Source organism: Camarhynchus parvulus, chromosome 4, assembly GCF_901933205.1.
Source record: "Camarhynchus parvulus chromosome 4, STF_HiC, whole genome shotgun sequence".
NCBI lineage: Eukaryota > Metazoa > Chordata > Aves > Passeriformes > Thraupidae > Camarhynchus > Camarhynchus parvulus.
The window spans coordinates 32,031,738-32,047,799 of NC_044574.1; the positions used below are offsets into that span (position 1 = coordinate 32,031,738).

Below are 16,062 nucleotides of genomic sequence, written 5' to 3' on the forward strand. Positions count from 1 at the left end.
CAGCGCCCTCCGGAGCCCGGGGCAGCCCGGCCCTGGCTGCTGCATCGGCCGGGAGCGGGCCCGCTGGAAGCGCCGCTGCCTCCGGGAGCAGGGAGCCCTGAGCGCGGCCTGGTGTGCGCTGGGCTGTGCCGTGCTGCTGCCAGGCGCAGCCGCCACAGCGCTTCTACCAGCGGACCTTAACGGTGGTTGGGACGGCTAGACCAAGGCAGATTTGCATCTAGGAAAGAAAACAATAGAGAATTAATTTAGATCCCCCCCAAAAAAAAAGCTTAAGTCAGTAAAAAGAAATCCGTACCATCGACCTGCCCAAGCTCTGCCACTAGGCCAGGGAGACTGGCCAGAAGTGTCACGCTGTGACACCCAGCTCTCCCCTTCAGCACAGACATTGCAGCAAGTTCATCGTCACCAGTGTGAGCAGGACTAGAATCGGCAGTGCTGGATCTGGGCACAGCCACCTGCTACATCTCTGCTCAAAACACGTTTGCAAAAACAGAACTTTGACTGTCACTGACATGAGCTTGAAGTATCCTAGAGAGGGTGACTGTCCAAAGTGCACAATTCTGTTCCCTTTAGCATTATGGTATTTCCTTCTGTCTCAAATACTTACATGTTTGTTATGGAAGTTCCTCATAATCACTACCATCATTTAAAAAAAATAAATGAAAGTCATGTATTTAAAAAATAATAATGGCATGGTTTTAATAAACATAGGGAAAAAGAAGCCTAACAGTGTTCCTTTAGGGCATACATAGTTCTGAAATGAATTCACAAATGAAATTACCTTCTGCTGCTTCTTCAGGAAAGCTAATATAAATTATTTTAGTATAATATGAGCATATGCAGTAAAATTTTTAAAGGTGCAAAAATCCAGGTAGATAGGCTGTGATCAATTTAGCAGAATTGTTTCAGTAAGTGACAGTTTTCACTTCTCTTTTATATGGAAAGAAGTACACTTGTGTAATTACAAAATGTTGTATTGAACAGCTAGCCAAGCTAATTAGTTAACAAACAAAATTCCTACACTTCTAACTATGCTTTGTTGGGATTAAATACCTTTGTGCAATTTAAAGATTCTTTTGAAAACACACATATCCAAAATTAGCTTAAGACTAAATAGCATTACATTGCCCAAGAGGCTGTGTTTTGGTGCTTTTGGTTTTATTTTTCTTTCAAAGATCTTTCCTCACTACATTACCTTAGCAATTCAGAGGTTACAAGCTGCACCTGAGGAATCTCATCTTTCCAGCCTAGCCACCTACACACACATCTGCATCCGGCCAGCCAAAACTCTCTTCAAATTCCTGCTATTAATTAGTTCTTGAGCTTCAGGTCACATTTTGCACACCTCATTAGTGCCTGCAAAACTCTTCTGCTTTTGAATAACCAGTACTTGTACTGGTATAAACACAGAAGCAACAATTCTCATCTTTTTTGTACAGGGCTAGGTAAGGACAAGGCTTCCTGGCTACAGCTGTTCTGGAAAATAACTTAGCAAAAATTCTTCTGTGCTTTGTATTTCAGATCACACATCTTGCAAATGTATCAACAAAATTAAATTGGAAAAATGGTTCTAATAAATGTGTAAGCAGTCAGATAAACCAAGGTGTGCTGGTGAATCTCACACCCTTCTGCATCAAAAGCAGCCTTGCAACCCATTGTTAGCTGTCTTTGCTGAAGGGTACTGCTGCTTTCACAGATTGTTCTTCACTCTGCCTGTTCAATAAATTAATTGATGCTCAAAATAAAAATAGTTTCTTTTCCTGTAGATTTCTTTGGTTATATCATCTACACAAAATGAACCAGGATTAATGTTAGGAGTTTTTTGGTACTTAAAGTCACTTGGGACTGCTGGAAAACATTACATTGAGCCCATGGTTTTAACCACACAAATCTGCAGGCATCACTCTCCCATTTTGATTGTTGCCTCTGTCCCTGTCACTATAGAAACAGATCACACTGCCAAAAATGGAAGGATGATAATCATCTGAAAAAAAAAGAAAAAGCTGGGAGCACAGCTAAAGATTATTTTGAAATCACTATTTTGATATTAGTCCCTTTTTGTAAGAGAGACAGCCAGAAGCAATCAACAGAAGTGGAAGCAGTGCTTTACATTTCGGGAGAAACCTCGAACAGCATCTTCCCTCAATTATCCTTTTAAATTTTTTAATATCTATATGGGCAAGACAAACTACATTACAACAAACAGTTTCTGATCACTGGAAGCGGTGTGAAGTCCCGCCTGCTAGACTGAAGTGTCATGTCCTGGTGCCTTTTTCTCTGAATTGCATTCACAGTTTCTGCTCCTTTTGCCTGTAGTGTTCTGCAGAGCATTTTGGGCTTCTGCTTTTAATTTCCGACAGAACGGGCGGCAGCAGGGAGGCTCCGGCGTGCGCCCATCCCGCAGCCCGTCCTGCCGCTTGCTGACAGCTCGCTCCGGACAACGGCCGGAGGCGGGGCCGAGCCCGAACGGAAACGCCGTCGTTACATCCCCAGCCATCTACCCATCGTCCTGCCCTGCGGGCGGCCGTGCCGCCCCAGGCCCGGCTATGGAGCGGCGCCGGGAGCCGGCACGGGCCCGGCAGGGAGGCGGCAGGTCCCGGCAAAGCACTGAGGGTGGATCCACGGCCAGCAGCGCCAGGAGCTCGGCACTAGCGAGGGCCGCGGCCGCGCTCCCTTCTGGCCGTCCCCGCTCGGGCCGGTCTCGCGGCTGCCCATCCCGGCAGCCCCAGCCCGAGCCGCCGTCGGGCGCGGGGCTGCCGGGGGAGCTGGGCCGGCGGTGCTGGCTGGCGCTGCGCCGCGAGGGGCTGCCGCAGGAGCCCCGCCCGCCAGGTACCGCCCGGCCCGGCCGGCCGGCGGCTGGGGGCAGGCGCGGGTTTGAGCTCTTCACGGCGGGCTTCGGGCACACGAGGGTCAGGCTGCATTCACTGAACGTTTCCTTCGGGCTGTCTTCGCTCAGCTTTCCGGTTTTATAACAGAGCCTTCTCTTTCACCTTAGTCTCTTGAAGACCATATTGGAAAGGGGACCCGGCCAGCTTCAGACCTCTACTGTATTAAGGCAGGTTTCACCTCTTAGGGGACAAAGCCAAACGTGTGTCTGTTTTTAATCAGAGAACCACTCCCGGGATGCACTCTTGGCAGAATCAGAGGAGTCGCCAGTGAACAGTGAGGCACGTGGAGATCCTCCATCACCTTTTCTGGATGGACAACGATACTATCAACAGGTGCTTTCCCTCTTTTAAGTAAATACTATAAAGCAAACAGTTTTCAACACCTTTTCCGTGAAAAAAGAGACACCTCCTATGCCTGTTTTCTTCCTATTAAAATCACCTGGTGTTCCCCCTAAATAAGCTACACTTTGCCCAGACATCTAGTGAGGTCTTCCAGTTCCCTCAGAGGTCTCCTAAGGATCAGATAAGTAAGCAGCAGCCTATCCTTATAGCTAACTTAACTTCCAAGCCAGGTTGGGTTTTTGGGCAGCTGACTGCCCAAATACAGCACACTTTGTTTTCAGTTACAGTGAGAGTGAGCCCTGACCAAGACACAGCTTTCAATCTTTGTTCCCCACCTGGGAACTAGAACTTGTTGAAATGTATTATCTTCAAGATCTCTGTCCCTGCCCAGTTTGGTTAAAATTGGTCATCCAAGTCTTTGAAAGTAAATCCTAAGGGAACAGGGTAAGACTGGCTGGCAGGTGAATGTAAACCTCAGCTACCTGTGAAAGTTAGAACTTAGTTCAGGAAGATAGAAAAGGATGTAGTACAAACAATGAGTCAGATACTTTCCAATGTGACATGCACAGACTCAGTACTGTTTACAGCGCAGCAGTGGCACAGTGTTAATCAGTCTCACGGTTTGCAGCAGGAACAGAATCAACTCACTCAGGCTTTCTGCATTCTGGGCCCTGTCCTTAATGATTTCGTTAATGAATTACCTGAGACAACTCCATGGAGCTGAATGAACAGACCCCTCTCTGTTTCTTGACAAGTTGACTTGGATGTCCATGATAGATATTGCTGTACATCCCTAAATTTATTCTTTGAGCAGGTTTTAATTTTCAGATTTTTAATGTATGTCTGTAGTGCCTAAAAATGCACGTGCTCATAGCACTGTACTTTAGATACTGGGAGAAAACCCCACTTCCTAATCACAGCCCTATGTCTCATTCACATAGCACAAAATTCTCAGGAAAGGTGAGATTAAATGTGCCTCCTGTACTTCTTTTTCTGATATTCATGACAGCTAGTTGCAAAAAGAAATTGCCTTTTTTTTTCCACAGTTGATTAAAAATACAAAGCTCACAATCAAAATGGATAAGCTCCCAAGACAATTAGTAGCTTAAGATAATAGCTTGGTCAGTAGTAATAGGGGTTGATTGGTCATTGTGAGGACATTTGACTGACTGTTGAACTGTTGCTCAGTTCTAAGCTTTTGCAGTCTGACTTTTTTTTAATCAAAGCACACAGAAAATTTGAAGTAAAACTATAGATAAGAATATTTTAATTTCTCTGTTGTTTTTACTTAGTGTTTATGTGTAAAAATATTTCAGTTAGGACACCAGGCTCAGTTAACTGTTGTATTACAGTTGTTTAACTGTATTTATAAATGTAGTTTCTTCTCAGACTTAATGCAGAAGCAAGTACTCCCCGAGATTCATTCTTAGGAGTGAAAGTACCTCTGTTGTTGCAGGTGACACCTCCATAAGAAATGTGTGGCAGACATCTGGGTCCATGAAAGTCTTCAGACATCTGGTTGATTAGTCTTTGTGAAAGCAGCCCTTAGCAGAGATGTAAAAGCAGACTGTTAAACCCTCAAGGTGTAAGAACAGCTGACCTAAGTTAAAGCATGTCAGATCAAGGTGACAGGGACTCTGAACTAGACTTTATCTGCTCAAATTAAAAAGATTTGTGGCAGTTTGTGGGAGGGGAGAAAGTTTGTCAGAATGGCTTTTGGTTGCCCAACTTTCTTGGTTCTTAACTTACTCTGTTTTCTGCCAGTTCTGTGGTTGCAATTTCTTGTTCTTCATTCATGAGAGAAATACACCAGGTTGAAAAATAGTAAGGGTGTATATATCAGAGAGTTCTTGTTTGTTTTCTCTTTCCCAGGGGTTCTACAAAGAAGCATTAAAGCGATTTGAAAAAATCAAGGATACAGATTTTCAAGCAATGTATCAGCTTGGTGTAATGTATTATGATGGACTTGGCACTAAAAAAGACCCTGTGAGTTATTTAGCTGCACACTTTTTATTTTTCTTCTAATATCAGCTGATAATTACTAGGAGCTTCTTTGTAAGCATGATTATTTAGTTTAAAATTAACGGCCTTTTCATTTAGAGTTAGTTTCATAAAGTGCAGATGTTTACAGAGCATCATTAAAGAGGGTTGAGGAGGTTCTCAAAAATGGTTATAATAAAAGAGGAATAAAAGAATACAGTAACTTCTATTTTAAAATTAACTTCCAAGGGCTTGGTTGGACTTCATGTGGAAGCTACGTTTAAAATTGCTTTAATTTTTTTAGTTTTTAATAGGCATATTATGTACATGAAAATAAAGTGAGTCAAAATGGAAATCAAACAATTATATTTCAAAGTATAAGATCTCTGGCACAAAGATTTTTTAAGGTATTTTCTATTCTTTTAGCACATCTGCCAGAGATGAGTGTGCCTCTGCCAATGGTTGACAGTATTATTCTTAAGTTAGACACATGAAAAATTACATTTGCAAGCATTTGAAGAATTCAAACTGAAGAATTCTGTTGCAAAAAAGGAAGACAAAGGAATGCTTTGCTACAATAAGGAGAGTTAATTTGTTGATGAAGATGATCTTAAAAAGTGGCATAAGGAAAGAACTCAAGCATTAGGAATAAAAGGGTCGATTATAAGACAGAAGGCCAAAAAAAATAAACCAAAGAGTATATTAACAATTGGGACTCCTTTCTGGTGCTTACAGCATTGTCAGCAGAACTGAAAACATTCTGATTGGGGTTTGGAGGTGGTTTATTTTTTCTGTATGTCTGCATAATTAACACATTTGTTTACTTGCAAATAAACATTTTAACAAAGTGTCTTTCTTTCTGGTGTATTACAATATGAAAGCTAAATAAAAGCAAAACCTTTTATAAAGGACTGCTTCTAGTGTATTTATACAGGGTGTCCATGCTAAATCCTAACAGTGTAAATCTTATTTCTAAAGTAATTCTGAGGCCCAGTTGCTCATATGCAATGTTATCCATCTGCTTATTTAACATGATCAGATTTTGTCCTTTATGAGTCTAAGGTATTTTAATTGCAGGGACTTCAAATTGTACTACGTATCACTTTGCCTTCTTGTTAAGATTGTTTTATGATTTGAAATACAGTATGCAGAATTAAAAAGTTCTCAGAATTCTGAAATTGAAAATGTTACAAGTGTAGGATGTGACATTCATTTACGTAAGCACAATAATATTTTTGGGAAAAATTTCGTCAGTGAATCAGAGTAATATATTATCAAATGAACATTTATGAGGAAATGTTTCACACTAAAAATATGCTGGGGTCAAAAATTTAGGGGCTGTCTAGTAACCAAAGGTCAGTTCTGCTTTGGTATGACACTGTTCTCCAAGCTGTCCTGCCAGTATGCCTCAGCCTTTCTTCAGAGGGGAAAACATTACCTGTCTGGCAGAAGTTAGTGCATTCTCAGGTTATATATTTCATCCTCTTCACAGTCTGAACATAATAACTTATATAGAACTTATATAACTTATATTTCCTACAATTTCAGGAAAGGGGTGTGGAATACATGAATAAAATACTCAACTCTGATTCCCCAGAAGCAAGTCACTTGAAGTTTGCAGCTGCATACAATCTTGGCAGGGCATATTATGAAGGATGTGGTGTTAAACATTCGGTTGAAGAGGCTGAGAGGTAAGGGCAGTCTGTGATTTTCCTGAAAAATTATAAGATTGTGTGTTTCTTAAACTTTGTTGTCCCCATTTTCTTAGGTTGTGGCTTACTGCTGCAGACAATGGAAATCCAAAAGCAAGTGTAAAGGCCCAGAGTACTCTAGGAATGCTTTATTCTATGCCAATTCTAAAAGATATGAAGAAGGTAAAGCCCTACCTTTTGAAATAAAAAGTAGTCATGACTAATTTTTAATTGCAGAGAAATAATACAACTTTCAGAGTCAAATATACCATTGTATTTGGAGTAGTTAGACATTATCATCCGTTTAAGCCAATGTGAACAGATAGTCAGAATTCCTCATTTTGACTCACTTGACACTGCTATCTAAGCTTTTTTTTTTGTGAGAGTATCAGAAAGAATGATAGAATGGATTGAAGTTTTGTCAGCTTTGGTAACCTTCATAATTCAAGCAGGTAACATTGATTGACAGCTCTGACTGTAAATGAAGCAGGTTTAAAAGCCTTACAAGGATTCTTCTTTCTTTTATGTATAAGCATTTCTACAGGATGGTTGGTGTAAAAGCTTTTATGGAAACAGGATACAAGAAAATCAGCTAAGTAAATACATACCCTAACTTTGTGCCTCTTGTTCAGGCCTTTTTCTGGCATTCAAAAGCATGTCACAATGGAAATCTGGAATCAAAGGGAGCACTTGGCATTATGTATCTCTATGGACAAGGTACATGTCAAAACAGCCAAGCTGCTTTGGAGTGGTTGAGAAAAGCAACAGAACTTGGAAATATCTATGCTCAAGGCCATCTTGTGGAATATTACTACACTGGAAAATTTTACTCAAAAGCTGCTGCAGTAGCCAAAAGGTAATTTTTGTTCTATGTTTCATTAAGGTTCTTCATGCAAGACCACATAAAACAGATTTAAATTATTATTAGATTGTGGTCCTGTGTCTTTCAAACTCAAGAAATGTTAGAGATAATGAATTGCAAAACATCTTTAACAACAGAATAGCCAATGACAAAATTAATACTGTAAGGTTCTCAATTCCTCAGTATGATTGAACTTTTCCTTGTGATCCAATGAAGCAAAACAGCCTTGAACTAGAAACAAAAGCAGATGCCCAGATGCAATCCTGCCTTTCTTGTGCACTATCTCCTCTAGGTTCCTCCCTTCACCATTCCCTTTAACCCCTACAGTCCTAGTGCCAAAGACCCCCCAGGCTGGAAGGCATCTCAGTGATCAACTGGTCCAACCTTTCTTGGCAAAAGCACAGTCTAAACACAATGGCCCAGATCCCTGTCCAGCTGAATCTTAAAAGTGTACAAGGTCAGTGAATCCACCACTTCCTTTTACCTGCTTTTCCATCTTTGGTGTGCATCTCCTTTGGTTTTGAGTAGGCTCAGAAACTTGGAATTAAGTCAAGGGGGTCTCTTGCTACCTACTTTCCATACCTTTAAAGGGAATGAACAAACAGTTCATTGTGCTTCCAGAAGAGCATTCTTGAAAAATTCCCAGCACTCACTAGCTCCTTTATTCTCCATGGAAGCTTCCTCTGGAGACCTTCCCAACTGTGCTGTGAGTTGAAGTCTACTATTCTGAAATCTGAAACCTTTGTGTTAGTACTAACCCTCAGAGTGCTCAGCGGGATCCCAGATCCTCAATACTGTGATCACTGCACCCAAGGCTATCACTGAGGTCCTACAAAGTAGATTTTCTTCATTTGGGAGTAGCAAGTCAAGCAGTGCCTCATTCCTGATTGGTACATCTGACATTTGGTTGAGGCAGCAGTACTCCACTGCTCCATTCCAGGAACTTCATGAATGTCCTGGGAGTTGTTGTATTCTTGTTGCATCTAGTACCTGGGTAGTTCAAGTCACCCATAAGGTCCAGATTTTGTTACCCAAAGCTTACTTAAGTGACCCAGGTGTTATCTCATTGGTCTTACTGTCTTGATTCAGGGCTCAATAACAGATGCTTAGTGTAAGATCCTTCTTGAGATGATCCCTCTGTTCCTGACCTGGAGGCATTCAATAAGGCTGCCATAGTTTGTTTCTCCACTTTCAAGGTTCTCCTTAATTCAGTGCATGACTCCTCCTCTTTTTCTGTCTTTACAAAACAGCCTATGGCCATCCCTCGCAATCCTCCTGTCATGTGAGTTGTTCCACCTTGCTTCAGTTATTCCTATGGTTGTGTGACTTTGAGTGGGTGCAGAGCTCCAGTTCCTCCTGTTTGGTCCCCAGGCTGTGTGCACTGTACACATACACTGGAGGTGGTTGTCTTCTGGTCCTCACCTGGGAAGCAGCTAAGGAACATTTGTTGCTGGTCTGGTTGGCCTGGCTTATCCCCCAGTTGGTTGGAACATGGCACAAGTGAAACCACTTCAGGTTCAAGAGCAGTGTTGGCACAATGTTCCATGGCTGATAAACAGCACATTTCTGTGACAAACCTCCATTTACCAGTGTATTGATAAAAGTTCAGTCTGTCAATCAGATTATTGACTTGCTGGAAATAAGATGCAGATAGATTGACTACTTGCACAAGTAGCACATGATAACGTGTGTGTTTTTTGGGGTATGTCTACATAGCTGCTGCTGCACAGCAGCAAACATGTCACACCTTGCCATCTTACAGAAGCTGCACTATATGCCACTGAGTAGCAGAAGCTTGGTCAATTCAGTAGTTCAGCTATGGATGCTGTTTGCTCTACTCCATGCTGAGAAGGACTGTTTCTCTCTGAACTGCTGCTTTTCTTTCTTTTGCACTGTCAAACTGGAGTGATAACTGTTCAGTCTGGTCTAGCCTGTCTCACTGGGAATGAATCCGCTTCAGTCAATGCTGCATGGTAGATTATCCAGACAAATAGAGTGCACCTCATCAGCTGCAATTGCAATTGCAGAAAATAGCAGTGAAATCCCACAGTACTGTCAGAGGTGACCATTTCTGAAATAAAACACTGAAACTATACTTGAAGCAGTTACACTTAATTAGAATTGAAGATAGCCTTGAGGCAAAAATGTTAGCAGTTCAGCCTAATATCAAGCACTGATACCTTTTCTGCTAAAATTTGTCCTTCTGTGTTCATAGCAACTACATTTGTTACATTAGATACAAGCATAAAACATGATGTGACTATGTACGGTATAACCTTGCCTAACATTTGGAGTCTATTACCTACTGATACTTCACTTCAAATTCAGTTATCCCACACAGTTGTACTTACCAATTGCTGTGGTATGTTCTTGAAGTCAGCTGTGCTGAAATAGAATTTTTGCCTGACTTGACTGGATATCATTATTTGCATCAGCATTCTGTACATTATCTTTTGGAAAGGAATGGAAAAATGTTACATATCAGGAATAACTAGAGGTAATATGTTACTGTTGTTTTAGTTTAATGTTCTTGCTAAATAAGAACAGTTGTGTTACTGTATTTGTTAATGGGACCAAATTAGGTGGAAGAACATCATTCCCAACTCTTCCAGGTGATCTAGCAGGCACTGACATGCAGAGGATTATTTCAGAACAATCTTTCATAAACACTGATTTATAGGAAGCACCTATAAACTGAAATTGCTTGCACTTTTCCTTCTTCTGTCAAGTCTGTGACTTTGACATAGCTAAAATGATGTGTAAAGAAGCATATTACTACTGTTTGGTACCTGGAAAGGGTATGGGGCTTGGAGGTATCTGTTTTAAGACAACAGAAAAAAAAATCCCACTTAGGTATAGCATTTTCTAATATTATAGTGATTATACTAGATAATTATAGCTTGATAGTTAAAACAACATTCACTTTGTCCCTCTGATTCTTAAAATGGTTTTTAGTAAAAACATGCTGAAACTAAGATGACAGCAAGCATGCAGAAGAAAGGAAATAATTGAGCCAAGATAGTGATAAGTGGTTTTCCTAACAGAATTTTATAACCAGAGGGTCTCAATATGTCCCAGGTTTTCAGATTACTATGATTTGCCAATATCCTTGTAAGAACTGGAAATTTTAGAATCATAGAATCACTGAATGGTTTGGGTTGGCTCTTTAAAGATCTTCTAGTTCCAGCCCCTGTGCTGTGGGCACAGTACATGAGGTTGCTCAGGTAGTGAAATAAGAGGAAATAAGAGCTACATGAAATACTACATGAAATAAGAGCTTTGCCTTTCTTCCACATACAATTTCCATAAAATAATTTAAAGGGAACAATTAGCATAAAATATGTTGCCTTTTACAACTAATATATCTATAGTGAAAGTGACTTCAAAAGTTGTATACTTGTTTGCTGCTCAATGCCACAATGTTCAAATAAGACTAACTTAAAATCAAATATAAAATAGAAGAATCCTCATGAGATGCCGAATACATGTTTCAGCTTATTTTGGATAATAATGTAAACAGAAAGGAGGCATTGTCAAAGTCATATATGGTCAACTTTAATTATTGCTTGAACTAGCATTATCTAACATAATGCTCTAAATTCCACAACAGGGCTACAGCAAATGATGACATCAACATGCTAGCCAAGATAACTGATTGTCATCCAACATATTTAGCCAAGGGGGCTGCTATGGCTGCTTTCTACTTGGCTAGATGCCTCCAGCTTGGCCGAGGCACAGAGAAAAACAAGAAGGCTGCTGAGAAGTACTATTCTAAAGTAAGTTGAGAAAGTCTTACAGCCTGGTTTATATCTTGTGAAATGGAGTGATACCTTGGATCTGAGTCTAGTCTAAACTTGCTATTTCATTAAGGACTCCAACACCGTGTTAAAAATATATTTGCAAGAACACGTAGACTGATAGAAATGTACTGAAAACTACTAAAAATAGCCTTGGAAGGATGCTATCTGCCCACTTGCTTAAGCAAGCTATATAACCAACAACAACAAAAAATCTATAGCAATCATCACAGCAGAGAGCTTGGTAACTTGCAAGATAAATTAGCTAAACAATTTCAATAATTTTACCCCAAATTAATTTGCTCTCTGTCATTCTCTCACAACTGAAAAATTGTAACTTTTCCTTATACTTTAGAGCCTGTAACAATTACAACCTTTATTAGATTGGCCATAACTGGTTCTCATGCTTATTTTTATATTTACATTTTCCATGATAGCTGAGGATATACTGCTTTTTCTGTTCAATATATACAAGGGGGAAAAAATCAGTTACATTTTTTCCAAAGTTCTAAATTTGGAGTAAGACTGATGAAAAATAAGCTTGAGGAAAAATACTAATAATGGCCTCTGGAAGATTAATCTGTTGAGTAATATTAATGATGCCTAAAGGCATCAAGGCAAGGTAGCTTTACCAGCTGAAGGGAATGTAGCAAGTTGGCATCTGTGCTTCAGAGACTCTGTGGTTTCTGTGCATGTAGTGGCCATTTGTTCCTGTGGGTAGAATACTGTGGTGTCCATCTTGGTGCAATCTAAATGAATGGAGAGTTATGGAAATGATAAATTAGCAAGCAAATTTTGTAGCTCTTTACTCAGGGGAGTCGCTGATAGAGAAGGCTTAGCAGAGCAGGTGATCTGAATACAGACATTTTAAATATTTTGTTCTCTCACTGTAAAAACGTAATAAGAGGATAGGATGAGCAGGCAATCAGGAAAGGAACCTAAGCTGAGGTATTATGACCATTCCTAGTTAAGGCATTGAAGAGGTCCATCAATTAAATTGCTGCATGGCATTGTAGGAGTGTAGCCCTTCCCACTGTCTTCTAAAGTGTGGTAAAACTGCCACAGCTGAAAGAAGACCACGGCTTTCACTCATTATTCACTTGCTGTACACCTGAGACTGGTCTAGGAGTGTCACTGATGTCTCACTGTAAAGAGGTGGTTCCTATGACTGGTGTCATGTGTTTCTAAATCAATAGCAAAAGAGAAGCAATATAAAATAAACAAGAAAACTCCCTGAAACAGTAACTTCAAAAGAGTTGTGGGGGTGTCCAGCTTTTTTTGTACCTGCAAAATTCTCATGTTAACTGTACAATTACACTTACCTGAAGTCATATTTGTTTTAATTGACTGCTCATCTCTGGTTTTGGCCTACCATTGTTAGACCAAGTCAGTTTTTTAAGAGGTGAGAAAGAGAATATGGGCATCCCTAAGGGTCCTGAAACAGATGATGGATGTGAGTGAAACTCATCCAGTCTTTAAGCAGATTTATTTTTCCAGCTGTGGTGCTGCATCTGCCATGCCAACATACAGAATTTTTAAAAACTAAAGCCAAGACTAACACTATAGTCCAGTATGCTAATTTTAAATACTATTTTTTTTAATGTGGCATCAGAAAAAGGATCCAAATCCTTTTTCAAATCCAAATATGTTAACTCTTCAATACTTTAGCAAGTTGACTGTCTCCTTTTTTTTGACTCTTAAAGACTTTGTCATATTGATAACATACAGTTTTATTGTAGCTATAAACTAGAACTCTGATATTCTTTGTTTTTCAAGGCATGCCATCTGGATCCTGTTGTTGCTTCTCACCTTGAATTGGCAGCTAATCTTGGGAGAATTTAGTGTTTCTTTTAACTGTGACTGGTATATAAATATATTTCCTGCAATAAACCATCATTAATCTCCAGCAATTATAGACTGTTCATCATTTACTGCTTGCTTTTCAACTTTCTATAAATTATTATTTAGGCCAATTCACTGATTCATTTTATCTAGAAGAGAAAGTAAAAAGCTCATGCTCTCTTTAACTCAGATAAGCCGAGACAGATTTTTTAAAAATCATATTGAAGACTTAAAGGTTTATTAAGGACATTTCACTGGGACAGATGTATTTTCTTCATGTCATATTGCTACACAGCACATGAATCAAAACAAAGCAAAAGATGCTTGTTTCCTTTCTGCCTATATAGTATTTAAATTTGAATATTCTGAAAAGCTTGAACCCAAACTTCTCTCATTTTCACACACAGCCCACTTACAGGCCATGGCCATTTTTAATGTTATTGGTGCTTATACTTATGCTTTTAATGTAGTGGTGCTTATACTTTCTTCCACATACTTTCTAAAGCATCTAGATTTACTTAAAAGTCTTTATACATATTTCTTTTGGATTGCAGAGACTCAAAGTTAGAAACTGTCCAGCAGAACCCCAAGCTTTACAATTCAAACCATACCAGTTTCTAAAACTAATAAATACTATTTACAGAACTGTGGAAAAAAAGCCCCAAACATTAGTATGGAAATATTGAATATACATCCCCAAGACAAGGCCTGTTTTCCTCAATTCTTCATATTGCATTCACACTGCCTCTGTATTAGAAATAGTTGGAAATCTTTTGGCTAGGAGTATTTATGTCTGAGCAATGTCAAGCTGGATCTTTTATGAAAATATACTTTGATTAACCACTAGGAAAACTTAATGATTGCTGTGGTAAGCTTGCACATTTCTAAATGCCTGTTTACTTATGAAGCTTTGTAAGTGTAGAATTTGCCTTGCTTCTTAGTACTGTGCCACAACTTGCAAACTCTTCTGAAACTGTTAGAACAGAAGGTTAGATGTTACTAAAAATGTTGATTTAAATAGATCATACAGATTGTATGTACCTTACAATACAGCCACTCATAACTGCAAGTAGTTTTTCCAAGGGCACAACTGTACTGAATTGAGAAGATAGTAATGAGTGTCAGCTAGGGATTTTTGATGATGTTTAATTATTTAGATGTGCATGAACATCATATTTACATATTTTTACATAAATTAAAAAAAAAAACCAACCACTGAAGACAGTTTTCTTTCTTGTATAAAATAAGAGAAAGATTCGAAGGTTATTTGAAATTGGGGCATTTGAATAAAACAGCCCTGAATAATATCAGGGAAGTTATCAGAATGGTTTAATTAAATGTCTACTTGATCATTCATAGAAGCAATTCATAAGCACTAATCTCTGAACTAACATTGAACACAGGCATTCTGTTAGGACATACCAGTTTACAATACATAATTTTGACACAGACTTCAAAGCAATGTAGATACGTCTTATGAAACTAGTGCTGTCAAACCCATTGATCTGTTGTCAGTACAGCCTCATATCAACTGCTGCAATCCAGTTGTGATATTTATTGCTTACAAATGCTTCAAACTACAGGAAATCTTTGGTAAAACCAAAATGGATAAAATTTTCACAATAGCTTTACATGTAGTATTGCACGACAAGGCTTTTTCAATACACAAGAAAAAAAAGGAATGTTCAGATCCTCAGTGAGAAGATTAGAACTGTACAACATTCATTAGTTTACCACTATAAGCAAAATTTCTTTCCATAAATGTTTAAAATATCTTCTGTTTCTTTCAGCATATATGAACATTTATTTTTCAATCTATATTTGAAACAGAGGAGTAGTCAAATAGAACAATTTAAATAAAAATTGGCAGCTATACAGCATTTTTTGTCTACCCTACAACAGCATCAGATCTTTTCAAGTCTGTACTTCACAAAAAAACTCAAGAGGAAAGAAAAATGCTAAAAATAATCATAGTCCTCAGCCCTCTATGGAAAAGAGGAAAATAAGTTTCATGTCTATTCTTGAACATAGACATTTCTCTAGTGGTCCAATTGTGCAGATTCAAACCTAAGTGGCATTAAGCTGCTCTAAATGAGCTCTCAGCTCAGGACACAGTTCAGTTAGCAGCAGTTCCAGCAAAACCTGAAAAACAGAAAAGAGTTAAAATTATGCAGGTGCCAACCATCTTCTTCCTTTCTGTCGTTTTTAGATAACCACAAGTAACAGAAGCACATAGGTTTGATTACATTCATCATTTGTGCAACTACTTTTCTTTCATCCAGAAGTTAGCACATGTCCTACAGATAACATGGGAAATGTCTTAAGGCTGAAAGGAGGCAAGTGTTGAGGGCAGCTACGTTCACATGGGGATTTCCCACCCAGCATAAAGAGATGCTGTTCTGTCAGAGACTCCACAGCATCATAAGCAAGCAGCAGGCATGCACCTTCTCTCTGGCGCTGGGGCAGCATTGTGTGACAGGCTGCTGTTTGGAGTGTGCCAGAAGAGACTCACTGTGAAGGTGTCATGCTTGGATACTTAGATCCAGCTGCATATTCCAACTATTCCCAACAGTTGAGGAGTGGAACTTCTGGAAGGCTGTCATGTCCTAACTATGAGTAAGTTCTGAAGTTCTCTAGGATTCTCCAAGGTATGTTTATTT

At 39.3% G+C, this 16,062-nt stretch overlaps 2 protein-coding genes across 2 annotated transcripts in view; one reads left to right on the forward strand and one right to left on the reverse strand.

The window, feature by feature from the left end:
• The first annotated feature begins 2,546 nt into the window (after positions 1-2,546).
• Positions 2,547-13,468, forward strand: LRP2BP (LRP2 binding protein). The gene is made up of 8 exons (XM_030948327.1): positions 2,547-2,829; positions 3,109-3,221; positions 5,103-5,216; positions 6,759-6,901; positions 6,979-7,084; positions 7,534-7,757; positions 11,374-11,539; positions 13,337-13,468. The coding sequence occupies exons 1-8, from the start codon at positions 2,547-2,549 to the stop codon at positions 13,400-13,402; spliced, it is 1,215 nt and encodes a 404-aa protein (XP_030804187.1). The 3' UTR covers positions 13,403-13,468.
• Positions 12,643-16,062, reverse strand: part of SNX25 (sorting nexin 25) — an 85,236-nt gene continuing 81,816 nt past the window's right edge. The window contains exon 19 of the mRNA XM_030947162.1: positions 12,643-15,544. Coding sequence (XP_030803022.1) covers positions 15,470-15,544 — 75 coding nt within the window. The 3' untranslated portion in view covers positions 12,643-15,469. The remainder of the gene's footprint in view (positions 15,545-16,062) is intronic.